This window comes from Rhinolophus ferrumequinum, chromosome 27 (genome assembly GCF_004115265.2).
Source record: "Rhinolophus ferrumequinum isolate MPI-CBG mRhiFer1 chromosome 27, mRhiFer1_v1.p, whole genome shotgun sequence".
NCBI classification, from domain to species: domain Eukaryota; kingdom Metazoa; phylum Chordata; class Mammalia; order Chiroptera; family Rhinolophidae; genus Rhinolophus; species Rhinolophus ferrumequinum.
The window spans coordinates 15,991,972-16,008,097 of record NC_046310.1 but is presented as its reverse complement, the minus strand read 5'-3'; the positions used below and the strand labels follow the sequence as shown (position 1 = coordinate 16,008,097).

At 43.0% G+C, this 16,126-nt stretch overlaps 1 protein-coding gene across 2 annotated transcripts in view; it reads left to right on the top strand.

Moving 5' to 3' along the window:
* The window catches only part of KIF26B (kinesin family member 26B), a 407,807-nt gene that overhangs the window by 283,100 nt on the left and 108,581 nt on the right, over positions 1-16,126 (top strand). For both annotated transcript variants that reach the window (XM_033099718.1, XM_033099717.1), the window contains exon 5: positions 10,643-10,826. In XM_033099718.1, the coding sequence (XP_032955609.1) occupies positions 10,643-10,826 (184 nt within the window). The remainder of the gene's footprint in view (positions 1-10,642; positions 10,827-16,126) is intronic.

Here is a 16,126-nt window from a genome sequence, read left to right as displayed (position 1 = left end):
GGTATTCTGGGCCACTGCTGTGTCCGGTTCATATCGTGCAAAGCAGAGACGCCATGCAAATTGTTGTTCTTTGAAATAACTAAGTATTTCTTCAGATTTCAACTATTAGTAAATAATTTGTTAAACAAAAAGAAATCCTGGCGTTAAAGGGGGGAAAAGAAATGACTTCCTTTAGCAAATGAAACCAACGGTTATATTCAAATTTAATTAACCAAGAAGCCCCCAAACGACAGAGCGTGTCACCTCACATTGACAATTAATTAGCTTTGCTCTGAAAGAGCTATAGGTATTGAGTAAAGAGGTAGGGATTAAAGGCTTTATTTTGTCTGCAAACGCTGCCCATTTCTAGCTATCACACCTTGATAGCAATTTGCTGCTTCAAGCAACAACTTATATCTGAAGTGTGTAATTTCACGTCAGTTTTTAATTTCACATGATCAAAACATGGGGAAAGTGAGAATATTGCACCGTTTCTTATAATATAAAGACGTTAAAAGTGAACAACGCAATTGCTTTTCAGTTTCTTATGCTTTTCAAGATAATTATCTACTAAAAGGCTAAGATAAATATTATGGAAAACTCCAAGGGAAATAGTGGTTACCTTTGGCTTTTAAATGGACTCTGTGTTCATGGTACATCATGCAGTTTCTTCCTTTTAACATTACATTAGCATATATATAAATGATTTAACTAGAAACTACTAGAGTTGGCATCTAAAAGGCAGCATGATGTAATGAAAAGAACATTAGATTCATTAGATTCTTGAAATCAAATTATCTGGAATATGCTTATTCCTTGAAAGAATCTTAACTTCAGTTGGATAGTCCTTGAACTGTGGAAGGTTTATATGTACATGTATTATGGACAATCGTTTCTTAGCAGAAAAACCAGGCACGGGTGGTCCATAAGAAATGAGCTTTAATTAGTCTATAGTTATCTTTTTCTCTGTCTATATTTATAGGCAATTGAAATAGCTGGCTTGTAGTAGCATGGTTTCGTCAATTCCATTCAATAAGGGTAGCCAGTTCTCAATAATTGATGTTTATGAAAGATACCAGGAATGACAATGAACTAAAATCATATATATCTAGTTTAGGATGGATTTTTAAACTTGCATTCGCCTTGACGTGGGTCTGGTGTCATAGGTGTTCACAATTCTTTTCACTTGTGAATTGAGCCCAGTTTACCAACGTATGACTCTGGAGCAGGCCCAGCTGCCTTGCTTTCCTGGTACTAAGCAGGCGTGGTCTGGGCAGATCCAGCCAGGGACATAACAATCTGCAGACCAGGAGTGTTTGGTCAGAGGGACTGATGACTAGAAGGTCAGTTAGAACAGGAAAACATGCGTGGGGACCTAAGGGCAAATAAGGAAGGAAGTCAGCGAGATCCATCAAGGCTGGAGTGAAGGCCTATACGCGGCAGCCTAGATGCAAGCGATCCGGAAGCCAGGTTAGGAGGCTGGGAAGACCCAGCCCCAGGCCTTGGCACAGCCTTCATAACAGGAACAAAAGCAGGGAGAATGGGGGCACAGCTGTGGCTCCGTCGTCAAACCCAGGTGCATGGCCACTGGCACCAGGTCAGACAGCAGGCAAGACTGTCCCACAGGTACAGGCAGTGTGCCGCCCTGAGCTTTCTCCTCACCTGGCACTATCCAGGGCATCTCCTCAACGCACTTCATGCAAAATGCCCTACAGGCGCACCTCCAGACTTCTGTGTTTATTATGCATTTTGTCTCCCTGATAATCCAGTTGTCACGAGTGTGATGGGCAGGTGGGAGCCCACCCCTCCAGGACAGCAGGGAGTAAGGAAGTAGGTCTGTGTGGAGAGAAATAACGAGGCAGTCGTAATAAGAAGCTAATGGTTATGGAGTCACGAGCTAACGCGTATATCACATGCCATCAAAAGCAGTTTCTACAGCGGCACTGTGTTCCTTTAGACTTTTCTATTACGCGTGAATTGAAAGTAAATTGGGCTTTATTCCATTTTCCAATGTTTTTGAAAAAGTGGAGGCGCTCTCTCTTACAACGGGAAAGATTGCTGAGGCTGGAAGCAAGTTCAGGTCGTTGCTGAAGTCATTGAGTCTCAGAAACAGAACGTTCCCTCTTTCTAGGAGTTTTCCGGCCGGGTCTTCACCTGGAATGTGTTGACTCACTGGGTTGGCTGGATGTACAGAAATAGAAAAGTGTAATAAGGCAGTCCACCTGTCCCCAGGCTGCCGATAGAGTGTGGCACCAACCTGTCAGGTTCTAGACAAAATGAAGTTCATTAGAGCAGAGGTCCCCAACCTTTGCTTGGGCCCTGGGCCCAGCCCCCTTGATGAGGGTGCTCCATCAGAGTCCCTGTCACACAGAATAGTGAAGGAAGCCAGGAAGAGCAGTCGCAGTGTCATGTCCTACTGCCAGGTGGCCAGAGGTGAGCAGGACTCAGGGACAGCAGAGGACTGAGCAGCTGCTGTATAATGAGCTGACAGGGCTGTACTCCTGGCAAGACAAGTAGAAGAGACTTTCTGAAAATGTTCCAAATCCCAGAGCAGCTTACCTGAGCCTAGAGAAACCACAGCACTGGAAAGACAACAGCACGTACACCCATCAGAACCGGCGGCGGAGGCCGCTTGCTGCCCTCGAAGCTCTGGAGACACAGGGACCCTGCAAGGGATCGACTCTGCCACTGATAGAGTGTATATCTGGTGCTCCTAAAATCCGAAAGTCCACGTCTAGGAAATACCACATCCACGCTTTGTAGTCCTGCTTAGCTTTCCACGCCGATGGCTAGTTCTTTTATGAATCATCAGCTTTATTTGGGCAGATAGAAGCATTTCTATTTTCACACAAGGAGCTTGGCTCAGCAAACACTTTCCTAGGTACCTGGCCTTAAGCAAAGAAGCTTTCGCTTTGAATAGCTGCTGTAAAGGAATTAGTTTGTTTATGCATGGGTTCCTTTTTCTCCCACAATTTTTGCCTTGAGTCACTGTTTCATTTACCCTTACTATTCTCACTCTGGCCATGAAAAAAATCCAGACCTAAGTGGATTAGTAACACCCACCAACAGTACGGTTTTCAAATACTGCTTTTTACCACTTTTTGTGCCTCCAGGCCTGAGTGAAAGGAGTGCTCCCCAGATAGCACAGTTCAGGAAAAGCTTTTAGCTCCAGCCTGATGGTGAAGCTCTTTAGCTGGGTAGCGGGTTTCCGTTCTGTGCGTCAACAGGCTTCTCCCAGCTTTCCATCTCTGCTGCTGGGGAGCCAGTATGACGTTATCAGTAACGTTGGGAGGTGTGGATTCTTCTCACTGTGCAATATGGGAGGGAGTAGACTCTTGAACACATAGCAATTACTGGGTGATGCAAAGGTGACATTAGTGATGTGTTTAGCCTCTGGATCGCATAGTTCTTTTGTGTATAGTTGTCATTCAGTAAACATTGATTGATTGATTGATTGATTGATTGAGTTTCTAGAGCACCGAAATGCATTCTAAGCAGCCTCCAGAATTCTTCTTGAGTCTGTGCGGGAGAGGCATGAGCTGGGATGTAACGATGTTGTGTGGTGGTGATAGTTGTTGGATTATTGTTATCATCATGCACGGACTCACCCTGGGTCGGGATTGTAGGAATAGAGAAGCCATTTTCATATAATTTGCCTTTCACGTCCTAATTCTGGGCATGACCTAACTCACTCAGCGGAGACATTTTTCCCCTATGATATGCAGGTAGGTTGCTAAGCAACTAGATCAGTAATTGGTAAATGTTTATATATGATTTGATTTGAGTTACATACAAAAATATGTAACTGCTTTTTTTGTCTTCGTTATTAGACAAGTGATTATCATTTGGTTTTATTTGCCCCAATGAAATAAAATAACTGCTTTTATTTAGCAAATTGCATAATAGCATGATGTACTGGAAAGACCCTGGGTCTAGAAAACAGAAAACTTGAATCCTAATCTCAACTATGAAAATCACCAGTCGTGTGACTTTGGATAAAATCAGGTAACTTCTGAGCCTTCATTTTATTTAAATCTGTAATTTGCAGCACAAATACCTTCTCTGTTTGCCTCACAGGGCTGAGTAAGGATGGATGTGGTGTGGAAAGTACTTTAGAAAGAGGAAAACATCCCGACCTCTAAGCATTATCTAGAACCGCAGTCTACTTAACCTGGGGAGGTGGCGTTTGTTGGTGTAGATCCAAAGGCCAGATCGGTTAGGAGATTCACCAGCCTGTCAATGAGACACAAAGCCCTGGGACTGGTCTGGGAGCGACAGAAGAAAGGAAACACGTGGTATTGACCTTCAATGAGTTAATAGTGCTGTGATGGAGGCAACACTAATAACCTCCGGAAGGGAAAGACCACATGGCAAAGCAGCATCTCATTAAGTGTTAAAACCTAAGATAGATATTCCCAAGATGAATTGCTGTATGTCTTCAGGGGAAAGGATGATGGTCCCTGAACTAGCTGGTGAGGGCAACTTGTACAAGCCCTTGAAGAGTGGGTACATTTTTAAGAGAAGAATAAGGGGAAATTCGTAGCAATTACCATTATGGGGTCATGTGGTACATTAAGTTGCAAAAAATCAATCCATTTTCAAATTCTAACTGCCTGGCTGTAGTGTTTTAACACAACATTGTTTGAGGTTGATGGTCAGCCATGTTTTGCCTCCTAGCAGTAAACATTTTATTTGAAGTTGTGTCATGAATTATTTTCCTGCACTAATGAAATGGATCATTTACATAAAAATCAGAAAAACCCCAAGACCCATATGCTTCCAGTCTCTGGGGACATGGAAATGACCTCGGTGACAGCCAATTAGAAAATGGAAAGGTGAAGGAGGATACTCTTATTCCCTGTTTGGAGAGTCTCTGAAATAACTAATATGCTTCATGGCAGTGCCAGAGTAACTTCTAAGTAGGTGTTAATTCAAGATGAAGCATAACTGGTGTTTTTTCACATGTCGATGGATATCTTAACTCTTTCCAGAAGCTTTGCCTCAGACCACTGGTTCTTGTCACATATCCTCCTTATGTATAATCTGCTTTATTTTCTTCTACCCCTGCGTCATGGACCCCATGGATTTCCTAGGAGCTACTGTGATCTGTCATGTCATTGCTTATTATCAGAGAGTCTTAATCCTCAGAGCATTGAAATGTTTTATAATGGCACATAAGCCATTGGAGCCGAATGCAGCCCCAGCCATTGTCACATTAAATTGCAGCTTGGCTTGTCTTTTACATGCTGACAGCGGAGATTCTACCACTCCCGCCTCCCTCCTGGGTCAAGACCCTTTCTGTGCAGCAGATGTGGTCTCCTGAGTTCTGAAGGCCTCACCCTGCCCTCCTCTTGAGCAGTTTTTCAGTTGCTATCTCACCAATCAATTGCCTGGGTCCAATTTGTTGAGCTTGAATGACCTCTTAATTTTTATAAACCTTTTATCCACCTATCTGAGCATCCCCCATTTGAACACCTCCCCCCTCAGACAAGAAGAAATGCTCTCAGGATGTGGTTAGCAACACATGGTGCATAGAATTTTTAAAAGGATAGAGAATCCTTTAAAAAAGAAAAGAAAAAGACTGTACTGCCTGATATTTCTGCCTGTTCCCTAAGGGAAGTTCTATTCTTCATGCAACTAATAACTCTTACAAGACTGTTAGGTTGATATTTTGGTAATCCCTAGACACTAAGGTTGGTAGACCCCAATTTAATTCTCATGAGATGCCCTCAGACTGAGGGGCTGTCCATTTAAACACCCCCACAGTTCTGAAAATCAAAGGTCAAATAGTCGATCACACAAATGCAAAAAAATAAAAAAATAAATAAGTCAGAAAATCTCCGTAAGTTTCCCTCCAATCTATATAACTGAGATCTAAGACTGTCTCCCACCAAAAACAATACAATTCACCAGATAATTATTTACCTCATTTTGTTGTTGTTGTTGTTGTTTTTAGATCTGGCTAACGAAAAAAAGTCACCATCCTATGTGAAGGTCATCTCAATTCTAAACAGATTCTTGAATTCATATATCATCATATTGATGTGTTAGGATGCTTGTCTCCTGGGCAAGATGAGCAAGGATATGGAGAGAGGGGTAGAAGCCAGAGGGAAGAATTGAGCTCAAGGTTTAAATTTTTGCCAAGTTCACACCATCGCTCTTCTCACAGCCTGATAATGCTTAGCATGGTGCCACTTTCTTTATAGGTGTTCAGTAAATATTAATTCCATCCTGCTAGAGAGACTATTTTTTCTTGAAAGAAGGCACAGAGAATTAAATGAAGCTCATGGATATTTAAAGATGTACGCTGGGATGAATAGCTTTAGGAAATATGTGATGCAATCTTTGGTAAGAAGGAGACAAGTAAATATTGCTTATAGCATTTTAGATTAATTTCTTATTGTTTGAAATCTTACAAAAATAATGCACTCATTTGTTTTTCTCCCTATGAAGAAAGAACGTAAAGCATTAATTACACAAAATACACTTCCAGCCCAAAAGCCTTTACCTTTTTAATTATTTCTTTATGTCACTGAATAATACAATTATACATGAATGATTTCTGGACCTTAACCTTCTCCTATCTGCATGTCATTAAAGTACTATATAAAAAGAGCAGAAGCTGCTGACTTCCACAAAATTGGAACATATAAAAAAAGAGATCAAACAGCTGATTATGCTGCTGTGGAAATTAAAATAAAATCTTATGGAATATATGGCTATAAAATGTGATTTCCATTAATTTCTAAATTCTGGAATTCTCTTGGTATGTTTATTTTCTAGACGTGCTTTAAGAAGAAAATCATTTTTAAATGGATTTTCAAAATTACCCTCTCCATCAGTGTTTTACTGCATTGAGGCCAACAGAGGCTTCCCTAAATGGCATAGAGATTCCAGGATCCTTCCAGAATCTCTGCCTGGAATGAGATATTGGAAGTTATCTGATTTTTCCAAATGCATGCATACTTACCCCTGATATGCCCGGACTATTTCATGAAGCAGACCCATCACTAGTGGTTTATCCGGTGTGTAGAAAGATGTCCCTTACACTTATAAACCCCTTACATTTCACCTGCTTGTTTCGCTACCTGTTCAAAGATATGGCACAATACTGGCACATAGACTAGACTGACTCTGGGCTCCGCTACTTACCACTGTATTCCTTCGAAGTACCATGCATTAAGTTCTTCCTGTGTGGTAACCCCTTTACATGTACTCTTATTTAATTTTCATTAAAAGTCTATGAAGTCTAATAGTAGGTACTATTTTTGCTGTATCTTACTATGCAGAAATTGAGGCTTGACAATAATAGGATGGAATTGCCATTTTCTGAAAGAAGGAAGGCTGAGGGCATTTCGCTTTTCAGGAAATGATTAGGAATTTGATTTTAGAGATGAAAGTTTGAGATTGCTATTAGACACCCAAGTGGAATTGTTGAAGAGGTAGTTGGAAAAATAAATATAGAGTTTCAGAAAGAGGTCTAAGCTGGAAATAAAAAGTTAGGAGTCAAGGCATAACTGTGCTATTGAAATTGTGATCCTGGAAGAAAATAGCAAGAGATTGAGTGTAGAAGTAAGGGGGGGGCAAGGACTGAGGCGTAAGGGAACCCCACTCCTGGGACGTTGGGGAGAAGAGAAGCAACCAGCAAAGGAAACTAGAAAGGAATGTCCAGGAAAGTCCTGGAAACGTAAAGCAGAAAGTATGACAAGGAGGAAGGATGGACGCCGTGCTCTAACAGGTCAAGTAAGACAGGGCTGAGGACATCACATTTAGCTGCCATGGGGCATCGGTGGCCTTGACAAGAGCAGTTTCAGAGGAACAGTGGGTCGGTCACTTCATGGGAATGAGCTTTATAGGGAATGAAAGGACAGGAATTGGAGACACCACGTTTCCCTGAAAATAAGACCTAGCCGGACTATGAGCTCTAATGCATCTTTTGGAGCAAAAATTAATATAAGACCCGGTCTTATTTTAATATGATATTAGACTGGATCTTTAATATGATATAATGTGATGTGATGTGATGTGATGTAATATAATATAATATAATATAATATAATATAATATAATATAATATAATATAATACCAGGTCTTACATTAATGTTTGCTCCAAAAGATGCCTTGCGTTGATTGCCTGGCTAGGTCTTATTTTCGCGAAAACACGGTGGCAAGTATACACAACATTTTCATTAAGTTTCCTGCAAGGATGAACAAGGAAACAGGACAGTGGCTGGCTGGGGAAGAAAAATCAAGAGAAGGATTTGTGTTTTAGTTTTTAAGATGGCAGAAATACCAGCCTGTTTGTATGACATTGGGAATGACCTACTACAGAGTGAAAATTGGTACTGTAGGAGAGAGGGAGAGAGAGAGAGAGAGAGAGAGAGAAAGAGAGAGAGAGAGAGAGAGAGAGAGAGAGAGAGAGAGAGAGAGAGAAGTGATGTCCTTGGGTATGTCCTTCACATGCTTTAATTTCAAGGACCCTTCCTGTCTTCTTCTGCAGGGTCCATGTGTGGGGTGTATGTGGACAGGGGTCATAGAGATAAAACAAAGAAAAAAGCCAACAGGCCACTACCTCTTCTAAGGTGCCTTTTAGTAGCACTCCCTTCTCCTCCTCCACTCTCTTCTTTGTCTCCCCATTTGGACTGGGAACCCCAACTGGTGGGGAGTGGGAACCCCCCACCCCCATCCTTTAGCCACTGGACAGTAGAACCCTAACGTAAATAGAGAAATACCACCTTTCAGTTACTAGCAGGTCACCATCTTCCCCCTCCTTCCTAACTCTCCAAGACATAAGCAGCCTGGCTTGACATCAGTGCGGGATCGCTGAGCAAAGGGGAGGGTGTCGGAAGAATCCAGTGCTGATGCACCCACCTGGATGAGTCGCTGTTCATTCAGGGAAAGCGTCTCAAAGAGAAATGGAAACTGCCAAGGGAAGCGCCAGACTCATCGTTGACCAATAATGCTTCACCTTTAATTTTAGATAGAAAGTATCAGGCAATGAGATCATGAAAAAAAGAACCATTCCTACTATTTTTCTTTTCCCTGATTGACGAAAGAAGCATTATGGAAGTCTCCTTCCGGCGTTTTTCCTTTTCCTCGGTCTTCGATTGAGTGACTGCAGAGTTCCCTGAATCGGGCACATGGGACTGAGACTGGGGACGGGGCGGGGGGGTATCATTCCATCAAAATCTGTTATTCCTCATGTATCTCCTTTCTCTGTATTTCACGCTTGTGAAATCAATTTTCAGTTTCGTGGCTGAGAAAAATTAAGCTTTGAAATGGTATTTCCATTTGCTGTATTTGTGCGCGGCAATTTTGCAGCTCAGGGGATTTGTCAAAAGCGTGATAATTACTGATACAAAATTAAGACTAACTTTTCCAGATCATTATGATGTGGGGCGGGGGGCAAGAAGGTGCAAATGGTGCTGATTTTGTCTTTTCCACCTGCCTCTCCTGTGACCTATTATGTAATTGGTGAGCTCACTGGATGGAGTGTGAGGTTTTGATCTGGAGAATCAAGTCACGGTTGTCCAGTTGTTTTAAGCAGCCGCTCGAGTGTTTAGTGGCCTTTGGCAAGGAAACTGGAAACCTTCGAATAAGTATAGTGTGAAAGCACTGAGAATTAATCCAGAACTGAGTATATGATGGTCTGTGAGATGCTTTTGTCTCATATTGTTCTTGCCTTGTTTTTCCGCTCTTCTCCATAGTAAGATTATCGTATTTTGAATGTTACAGAACATTTGAATGAGAGGAGATGTGATTCAAACAACCAATGTATTAGTGATGAGGCAACCTCCCCCACTCCTGCCTGTCCTGTTTGTACCCTCAGTGTCACCTTTGTTGGCTGTGACCTTCTCACCTCCCCACACTTGAACGTGAATTGCATTTTTTTAAAATTAGTTTCAGGTGTACAAAATGGGAAAATATATTTGTCAATGATACATCTGATAAGGGGTTAATATCCAAAATTTATAAAAAGCTCAACTCAACACCAAAAATACAAACAACCCAAGTAAAAAATGAATTGCGTTTTGTAGTGAAAGACCGCTCCGGAAAATAAGCCTGTTTTCCACATGAGCAGCGTGAAGTCTGAGCCCTCGACATAACACCCTGGCTGGAGTTTCTCCTGATTTGGTGTGATGTTTGATTTATTTTTCCCCATTGCACGGGGGCGTGTGTTTTTCTTCCACGAGCGTGTACAGAACTCACCTTGACTGCTCACCACGTGGCTCTTCATCAGACTGGTTTGGGTTTTACAAGGTGTTAGAATTTCTAAGTAACTCATAAGGTCTCTCCCAGTTGAGTTTATACTAGAGAAGTTATGGAGTGATTAACCTAATAGGGACTGTTTATCCCCAAAGATGACCAGCTTCATTCATGCTTAAGGTGAGTGTTTGTGCATGACAAACAATTCTTTGTAAACCTCGATTGCAGAACCAGGCAGTTTTATGGCTTTTTTTCTGCTGTAGAAATGATTGGGTAGCTCCTTTAGTTCATTGTGTTGTAGCACGGGGCTGCTACAGGGCACACGGAGGATGGAGAGATTAAGCCTCAAGAAGAACTAGGAGGTTCTTTAAATGAAAGAAAACAAAGTAACCCTAGCACGTCTGACTATACCACATTTTTCCCCTTATTGTTCCTTTTCTGCATTTTTCCCTCCAGAGCTGCCCAGAAGTTAAATCTGTCTTCTAAAAAGAAGAAACATCGACCTTCTACTTCTTCGGTTGCCGAGACACCTCTCTTTGCCACCAGCTTCAGTGGCATTCTGCAGACCTCCCCTCCCCCAGCCCCACCCTGTCTGCTGAGGGCTGTCAGCAAGGTGAAGGACACCCCCGGCCTGGGCAAGGTAGGCACCCCTGGCTCAGTGTGTGGGGTTGTGCATCAAGGGCAAGAAGAAAAGGAGGGCTCCGGTTTGCTGGTTAAAACAAGAAGGTGACAGGGGAAAAAGGGAGACAAAAGGAAATTCCTACGGGAGTCCTGTAAAATTGTCTTTGGCTACATATACTAAATAGCAAATTAAGACTTGCCAGTTACGGGACATCTGATTTTGGCAGAAAGGAAAACCATTTCTGCCTGGTTCACAGAACTGGAACCTTTTAAAGAAAAGACACAAAGCCACAAAAGAGGGAAGGCAGAGGCAAGAGACAAAGAGCAGTCACCGTTCAGGAATAAGACATAAAGATGCTTCGTAAATTCCTGGTGACACTTCCATTTTTTTTTTCCTCACCTTCAGAGAAATCACTGTTTCTGCTTTTGTACCAGACCACTGATGGGATTTCTGGGGAGCATTTTCAGTTGTGCTGTTCTAGCCAAGAAATGCAATTTTGAATTGTTACAGATACTTAGTAAGAGATGTAAGAGCACTATTGCGAGATGTCGTTCAGCTGTGTGAGGGATAACTTAGTTTTCAATATCATCTTTAAACTCTGTCTTCTGAGATCAATACCTGGGGGGAAGCACCTTATGGTTTCCTCTTCTTCAGTTGCTAAATAAGCTGAGACGTATGAAGCCATTTAGCTAGAGAAAGAGATGGCTGTGTTATTTCTTTTATTTTCATCAGAAGTAGGATGGTCCATACAACCTTTCCAGTCTCTTGCCAACTTACCATGAGTCACCCAGACTTCGTTTTGGAAAGTTGCAGGGCATGCGGAAGGCTGCTAAACTCTGCAGCCTGAGCTTTGATTTATTTAAATCCCTAGTTCACTTTCCCCTTGACCCTCAAATATAGTCATTCCCGGGTTCCTGGTCTTCAGTGGCCTCAGCCTAACTCGGAACTCCTTCTGGAGTTCACCCTGGCTCCCCCTGCCCTTCTCCCTTGGTGCTTTTCTCCTTTCTTCATGTTTCCTGTCTCCTTCCACGCTCTGCCATCCCCAGACTTCACCACCCCATTGGGAAGGTATCGACTTGCTATGTTATGCTGTCCAACAGTGTCTCAATTTTAAGACTCTGTTGAGTAGAGCAATCCTTACTCTAATGGAAAGCATCCAGCCCTGGAATTTTCTGTGACATCAGATGAGGCAGGTAGTTTTCAGCTGATGGCTTTTTCAGTCCCAGAGGTAAAGCAGGGAACTAGACAGCAGGGTAGTGAACTGGGCTCAGTCTGTGAGAACAGCAGTAGGTTCGACAACCAGGGAAGGAGGTGCAGACCATTGTATGGACCAGGTCTCCTCTCCGGAAGAGGACTCACCTGGGTGGGAGCTGCTGAGAAAAGGCAGTGGCACCTGTCCAGGGGCACATAGCAGTAACAATGGCTTGTGGACATGCTGCTTTCTAAGGATGGTGTGTATCAGTAACTGCAGGAATTCTTAAACTAAAAAAAAAAAAGATCTTTAAATATGGTAAGATACACATAGCATAAAATTTATATCCAAACCATATTAAGTGTATGTGGGCTTTTGCTTTGCTTCAGAGAAGTTTGGAACTTTAGCATCAGAGCTGAACTGCCCGGGACAAGGTGAAATCGAGCTGTCACTGCAGTCTCCGCATCTCATGCTCAGAACAACACTCAGCTTCTCTTCTGAATAAATGTGAACAGACGTTTCAGTGCTATCCCTTTGAAGGGGTACCAGATTGTTAGCCAAACAGCGGCTCATATACCCCAGTGTGGCCCTGTCCAGGACCCTCACCATGAAACACTTAAGAAACTGTCTTTCTGCCTCTTTAGCAGTGGCCCTGTCTGTGGTTCCTAAGAGGGTCAGTGTAGATACATCTTCAGGATGGCCCGGGCCCCAATCCTGGGGCCTTTGTCCCCTCCTTACTCCATCCTTATCTACCTCACTATAACTCTGAGACAAGGGGAGCAGGATGCCAAGCCAGGGCCTGAACCAGCAGAAAGAGTGTTACCAGCCAGGGCGAGGACTCAGCACTTACACCAGAATAGTTTGGAGGGCACTGATTCGATCTTCATTTCATAATGTACTGTGAGTAGTGACCACATATAATTATAAATACGATAAGCAGGGATGAGACCAGGGGCAACTACAATTAATATTATAATTGTTAGTAAACTAAAGCTTGCAAATCATGCACTTAATTTTTTTTATGGAAGACATTACCCCTCTCACTCATTTGCAATCCAATGGTTTTTTTCTCAATGGGAGAGAAAGAGGTGACGTTAACCAGCCAGGAATGGCAGAAAGCCCTGAGTTTGTCCCTGGACGTGTGTCATGGATGGGGTCGTCAGGCTGGGTGTCACAGAAGGTGATGGAAGGGGTGACTTCTGTCTGACCAGTGGCCCCATGGCAGCCGTTCTGCTGAGCGTGGGGGATGGGCCTTGGTGGGGAGGAAATGGCCATGGGAGGGAGGGAGTGTGCTCTCTAGAAGACCATACTCATCCCATCCTTGTTACTGGAAAACATGTGTGTGATTGAAATAAGAGGTTGGGAAGCACCCCTCCCATCCCATCCCACCTGCTACACACGGAGTGTCTGCTTCTCATAACGCTAGAGGGCCTTTGCTCTGCTCCAGGGCACCCATTTCCCAGGCTCATGCTTTCCCCACCCCCACCCCCCCAATATCTCACTATAACTAGGAACTGCCCTTCTGTTCACTCACATGGAAAGAATTTCCATCACTTTATCTCTGTTGCATAATTTACGTATTAACATCTCAAAGAAATACAAAGGAGTTTAATATAGAACATAAATTATTGACACGATTTATAAATCGGTATGTTTGAAGCAGATAAGCTTGACGAAATTGCCAAAAGCAACCTAATTATTTATACTGGAGCTGGGGCCTCCTGTGGGGGGGGCGGGGTGCAAGCCCAGCCTAACCCCCACCTCTCATGCCCCAACCACCGAAGGACTTCCTCAGGAAACCTGGGAGGTTTTCACAGGCAGGGGAGGGCTTTTATGGGTTTACTTAGGGCAGCCCCTCTCATGTAGTAGACAAGAAAACTGAGATCCAGAAAAGGTAAGAGAGTTCCCGGTGCCTTCTGAATCAAATGAAGAAGTCAGGATCTTTAAGCCATGTTATGTTCTACTGTCTCACTGGGCTGCCACTAGGTAGATAGACATGCCTTTCAAATTTGGGGATGGAGACAAGCGTGTCATGGAGCCATGATGGTAGCAAAGTAGCATTGGGAACCAGTTGCCTTCATGCACTGGAGAAGGACAGGCTTCCCTTCAAAGTCATGATTGGGAGAGAAAGGGTGGTGACGGTCAAGAGCAGACAGACATCCAGCTCAGGATACTCCATTCCACCCCTCCCCTCCGTCCCAGGATTCCAGCAGCAACTCCTTCCCCACCACCCCTACTTTCCACACACACCCCAAGTCATTGCTGGCCACTCCCCCCACCCTCTACCCAGAATCATTGCTGCCACTGAGCCCTTCTTGAGGCAAAGGTTTTTCTGGAGGCCATGATGCTAGAAGAACGTGAGGTCACTTCGGGATACTTGGAGGTGAAACAGCACACATGCAACACAAAAAAACACCTCAAGATACTTAGCACCAAAAGCTGTTCTTGGCACACAGCAAATATTTATTGAGGACCTACTGTGTGTCAGGCACTATACTGGGCCGTGGGCTTGCAATCATGAACAGACAAGGCGGAATCCCACTCTCACAGCACTTGTAATTTAATGCATTATTCCCTTCAGTCTTAGACAGCTCACCCGCCTATACCCATGTGAAGGACAGCCTGATTGAAGGAAAAGTTGAAATTACAGACTTAAAATAATTCTGTCCAACTTTGAAGTTACGTAAAGAAACTATACTACTAAGTGGCCTTGTGAAGACATCCTTAATGAATGGATAAAGATGATTAGTAGGATCAGAGCAGCTTAGTCCCTGTTTATATTCCATTGATTTGGCTTATATGTACATTATACTTCTAATCTGTTTGAAAATGGTTCCTTCTCCTAAGTCAGTAAATGCTCTCAGTGAAATTTGTTTGCACAATTAATTAACATCCATGTTTCAGGTTCATTTGTTCGTGTGTCACAGCTTAATGTCAGAGCGCTTTGTCATGGGTTATCAGCTTCTAGAGCAAAGCACGTTATCTGTTTAACTCACTAAGTATATGACTCTACAGCCATGCCACGGGGGCATAACTGCTTTTACTTATTTTTTAAAAATTTATTTTTCAATGATAGTTGACATACAGTATTATGTTATTTTCAGGTGTACAACATAGTGATCAGACATTTATATACTTTATGAATTGAATATCACTCAGCCATAAAAAAAGTGAAATCTTACCATTTATGTGGGCAACATGGATGGACCTACAGCGTATGATGCTAAGTGAAATTAGTCAGAGAAAGACAAATACCCTATGATCTCACTTATCTGAATTCTAAAATACAAAGCAAATGTACAAACAGCACAGAAACAAACTCATAAGTGCTTGTAAAGGTGAGAATGGTAACAGCAACAATCATATTGATGATGGCAATCCCCCGTTTGTGGTTAGTTCTCTTCCCAGAAGAATACCTGAAGGGAAACACATGAAGCATGAAGGGAAGGAGAGCTATTTTTTTTTTCTTTATAATCTCCAGGAATGCCTCAAAAGGATGGAATGATTAGTCTTCCCCCCCGCCCAAACATGTTTTGAGAATATAAGAAAATGCTTGTAGGTGAATGTTAGCAGCAAGGGAACAGACTATAGAATTTGGAAAGATTATACAATTTGGATGGAGGAAACATAGAGGAATTATGGGAAATTAAGCTGGGAGAGGTTGAGGAGGGCTTGTCATGCTTGATTCACTCCTCCAATAGCTATCTATACACATGCTGTGTTCCAGGCACTGCAGTAGGCGCCACTGCAGAGGATAGCTAGCCCACAGGAGCTGGTTGGCTGCTCTGGGCCATATCTCTGCAAAAGAAGAAGAGGGAATATCCTGATCCCCATAAACTCTAGGCTCCCATGAAAAGGTTTCGGCCTCGACCACCACTCCTGTGCTACAAATGCTTTTCCTTCTGCTCGGGCTCCCAGCTTACTCTAGTCTGGGTAGAAGAAGGGTGTGTGGTGTCCGTTTTGGGGGATGCCCATCCCCACCCAGGCCCATTCCATTGTGCATTTCTGAACGCTTCATGGAGATTTCTCCTCTGTGGGCAGTACTGCCCGAGTGCAGGGGATTTGGTGACATCCTCAGACTTGCAGTTTAGAAGTAGACTTGCTTGTCTAGCCAGATTATCTCTCT